This window comes from Helianthus annuus, chromosome 15 (genome assembly GCF_002127325.2).
Source record: "Helianthus annuus cultivar XRQ/B chromosome 15, HanXRQr2.0-SUNRISE, whole genome shotgun sequence".
Lineage (NCBI taxonomy): Eukaryota > Viridiplantae > Streptophyta > Magnoliopsida > Asterales > Asteraceae > Helianthus > Helianthus annuus.
Genome location: NC_035447.2, coordinates 97,646,112 through 97,650,188, shown reverse-complemented (window position 1 = coordinate 97,650,188; position 4,077 = coordinate 97,646,112). Strand labels below are relative to the sequence as shown.

Below are 4,077 nucleotides of genomic sequence, written 5' to 3'. Positions count from 1 at the left end.
TTCTAAAATTGGCATATATTCACCAGTGTGGTGGCAGTTGTGTTTGGCGGTAGAAAAGGATCGGGCTAGGTTAGGTAGGGAAGATAAAAAGGGCATTTTTGTCTTTTCACAATAAGTTAACGTAATAATCTTAACCGGGTTAGTTGTCCAACTCTAATCGAAATATTGTCTTGATACAATTCAAACTATGGATCGAAAGAGTTATCAAACCAAAAAGATAGTAATAATTTCCTCTAACAACATATATCATTCTCTACCACCAAAACCAAAAGCAAAAAACCATAAACAAAAAAACACAGAAACTTCAAGGACTAAATCTACAACTTCCCAAACATCCACTCGCCTATAAATCCCCACCTCACACTCCCAAACCCCTCGAACCACCCCCAACAACCTCTCCTCTCTCTATACTCTACTCTCTCTAGACCACCATGGATCCGGTGAACGTTTGGGGCAACACCCCCTTAGACGCCGCCGACCCAGAGATCTTCGACCTAATTGAACACGAAAAACGCCGACAATCCCGCGGGATCGAACTGATTGCATCCGAAAACTTCACCTCATTTGCAGTCATCCAAGCTTTGGGATCCCCCTTGACCAACAAATACTCCGAGGGCATGCCTGGAAACCGTTACTACGGTGGCAACGAGTACATCGACCAGATCGAAAACCTCTGCCGTTCTCGCGCCTTACAGGCTTACCGTCTAGATCCCACCAAATGGGGTGTTAATGTCCAGCCCTATTCTGGATCTCCTGCCAATTTTGCTGCCTATACAGCCCTCTTAGAGCCCCATGATCGGATCATGGGCCTTGATTTGCCATCAGGTACATTTAATTCGCCGGTTTTACTTTACTGTAATTGGGTTTGGGTTAGTTTGGGTCGGGTTATTGTTTACTTTAAATGGGTTCGGGTTAGTTTTAGGTTGGACACTTGATCCATTTAGCTAAATGGGTCATAAATTAAATTTGTTGGTTTGGTACTTTATATTTTTATTATGCCTAAATCTAAAACATAAAAATGGAAATTGGCCTATATATTTTATAATTAAAAGTTCCATATGTATATTTTTTTAGAAAATAAATTTAGAGTATTAATATGCTTAAAAAGTTATAAAAAGATTAATCAGGTCATGTTTGGGTTCAAATGTCCCAACACAATTTTTGGGTTCGAGTCATGTCATGTCATGTCGTGTTTGTGATCATTTCCAGGTTCGTGCTGGGTTAGACCTGCTAACCCGCAAAAAGGACCCGTTTAGCAATTGGCACCCGTGCTTGCCTAATATAAATGTTTTATATACACCTGTCTATGTTTTCTGTAAAAAATGTAAATTTAGAGTATTAAAAATTAAAAAAAAAAAATCAGATCAAACTATTCGATTGGGTTCGGGTTAGAGCTGCCATGAGCTAAAGAAGTTTGTTGGTCAGGTGGGCATTTGACGCATGGATATTATACTTCCGGTGGGAAGAAGATATCAGCTACCTCGATTTACTTTGAGAGTTTGCCGTATAAAGTGAATTCGACTACGGGATATATCGATTACGAGAAGATGGAGGAGAAGGCCTTGGACTTTAGACCCAAGTTGATTATTTGTGGGGGGAGTGCGTACCCGAGAGATTGGGATTACAAGAGGATCAGGGGCATTGCTGATAAATGTGGGGCCCTCATGTTGTGTGATATGGCTCATATCAGTGGCCTTGTTGCTGCACAGGTTTGCATAGAATAGATTTACTTTTGTGTATTTCGTTTGGGTTTTCTTGATAATAATTTCTTTGAGGTTTGATAGGAAGCTGCAGATCCGTTCGAATACTGTGACGTGGTCACTACCACCACCCACAAGAGTCTCAGGGGACCAAGAGCTGGTATGATCTTCTACCGCAAAGGTCCAAAACCACCGAAGAAGGGTCAGCCAGAAGATGCTGTTTATGACTTTGAAGACAAGATCAATTTTGCTGTGTTCCCGGCTCTGCAAGGTGGGCCGCACAACCACCAGATTGGTGCTCTAGCGGTTGCGTTGAAACAGGCCATGTCACCTGGATTCAAGGCATATGCTAAGCAAGTTAGAGCCAATGCTGTTGCACTTGGTAACTACTTGATGAGCAAAGACTACAAGCTTGTGACCGGTGGAACTGAAAACCATCTTGTGTTGTGGGATCTTCGTCCTCTTGGCTTGACCGGTAAGGACTCATGGCTCATCATATATTTACAATTTATTATATAATCATAATATTTTTATATAAAATAATATAATACAATTCAATTATCTTTGTCATAGTTTTATATATAATAGTTATCATTATGTAAATATATATTTAACTAGTGAGTTTCTCTGCGCTACGCCGCGGGAATTCGATCAATATCAGTTTGGGTCATTATGGTACTGGTACTCGTTATTGCAACAAAAAGAGAACCTAAAAATGAAATCGTGATATGCCCAAAATGATATTGGACACCAAGTATTTTACATCCATAAATCGAATACAATGTATTGGTCCCCATAATACCAGTACCATTGGAATCAGTTTGGTCTGTCGCATTATCGGCACTCGTATAGCCTATGCTACCAAAAAAGTTCTGTATTTGAGGACAACTCCATTTTCAACATTATTTATATCGGAAATTAAACACAATTGTATTAATGGTATAAGAGGTGAACTTGAAACTTAACGAACGCACGCAAGTCATTAGAGATAATCAAATTAAATGAAAATTAGATTAGTTAAAGATGTGTAGTATTAATAGTATAAGTGATGAACTTGAAAATTAAAAAAAAAAAAAAAAAAAAACTTAAAATAAAGCAAGTAGCCAAACGTGTAGTATTAATAGTATAAGTGAAGCCTGTGTTTGGGATCATTTATCAAACAAGCTTATTTTTAGGCTCGAGCTAGTTTAAGCTTTGCTTGATTCAATCTTCTATCGAGTCGATCTCGAGTATTCCACAAGCAGTCTGGTTCATTTACACCAGTACTATCGATTCTCACATATTTGGGTCTGGTTTTGCAGGGAACAAGGTGGAGAAGCTTTGCGATCTTGCAAACATCACTGTTAACAAGAATGCTGTGTTTGGTGACAGCAGTGCTTTGGCCCCAGGAGGTGTTCGTATTGGTATGATTTTAAGTTTTCTTTACCGGATTTTTATTTATTTTTCGGGTTTTGTAGATTTTGAATGAATTTAAATGGTGTTTGGTTAGGTACACCTGCAATGACCTCAAGGGGTTTAGTTGAGAAGGATTTTGAGCAAATTGGGGAGTTTCTTCACCGTGCAATTCAAATCACTTTAAGCATCCAGAAGGAGTTCGGGAAATTATTGAAGGATTTCAACAAGGGTTTGGTGAACAACAAGGAGATCGAACAACTCAAGGCTGATGTCGAGAAGTTTTCTGGTTCGTTTGACATGCCTGGGTTCTCGTTGGCCGACATGAAGTATAAGGATTGAGAAGATGAAGAGATCTATGTAATGAATGATGTTTGTGTTGTTATTAGTAACATTTTCTGGTGTTTGTTTTGATGTCTAGTACAAAAAATGTATGATTTGGTTGGAGGACAATAAGGTCTCACGTATCTTCCATTTCCACATGTAGATTAGTGGTTTTCTTGGACTAAAATCTGTACTTGTCCCAAAGCATTTTTATTCAATGGATGATAGTATGTTTCAAGTCACTTTAGGGTTTTCATAATTTGGGGGAAAATCAAAATGTACCATTCAAGACTTAATTTTCTCAAGAATTCATGTGGGGTTGACATAACAAGATTAATTATGCTCATGTTGTGCTTTTTTTCCTCTAGATTTCCATCTTTATGTTACTGTTAGCCAGAAAATAGATTTTGTAAAGAGTCATTTTAGTTCATGTGCTTTGTGTCATTTTGTCAGTTTAGTCTAAAAGTTTTATTTTTCGCTTGTGAGTCTAAAAAAGTTTCAACGTTGCCCTTTTAGCCAACTGTGTTGAATTCATCCATTTTTTCTGTTAACGAGAAGGGCAATTCTGTCATTTTATATGTAATTATGTAATTTCTGTTAACTAGAAGCACAATTCGGCCATATAAAATGACCGAATTGTCCTTCTCGTTAACAGAAAAAA

The 4,077-nt window shown here is 38.1% G+C and overlaps 1 protein-coding gene across 1 annotated transcript; it reads left to right on the top strand.

Moving 5' to 3' along the window:
* Positions 1–356: 356 nt before the first annotated feature.
* LOC110912122 (serine hydroxymethyltransferase 4) lies at positions 357–3,658 on the top strand. Its single transcript, XM_022156795.2, has 5 exons — positions 357–825; positions 1,426–1,709; positions 1,785–2,175; positions 3,002–3,103; positions 3,190–3,658. The coding sequence occupies exons 1-5, from the start codon at positions 432–434 to the stop codon at positions 3,432–3,434; spliced, it is 1,416 nt and encodes a 471-aa protein (XP_022012487.1). The 5' UTR covers positions 357–431; the 3' UTR covers positions 3,435–3,658.
* The last annotated feature ends 419 nt before the right edge of the window (positions 3,659–4,077 follow it).

Bases quoted from the DNA above. Each gene is read 5' to 3' on its own strand.
- LOC110912122 (XM_022156795.2), top strand. From the start codon at position 432: ATGGATCCGGTGAACGTTTGGGGCAACACCCCCTTAGACGCCGCCGAC. The intron at 826-1,425 runs GTACATTTAATT...TTTGTTGGTCAG, and splicing joins GGGCCTTGATTTGCCATCAG to GTGGGCATTTGACGCATGGA. The intron at 3,104-3,189 runs GTATGATTTTAA...GTGTTTGGTTAG, and splicing joins CCCAGGAGGTGTTCGTATTG to GTACACCTGCAATGACCTCA.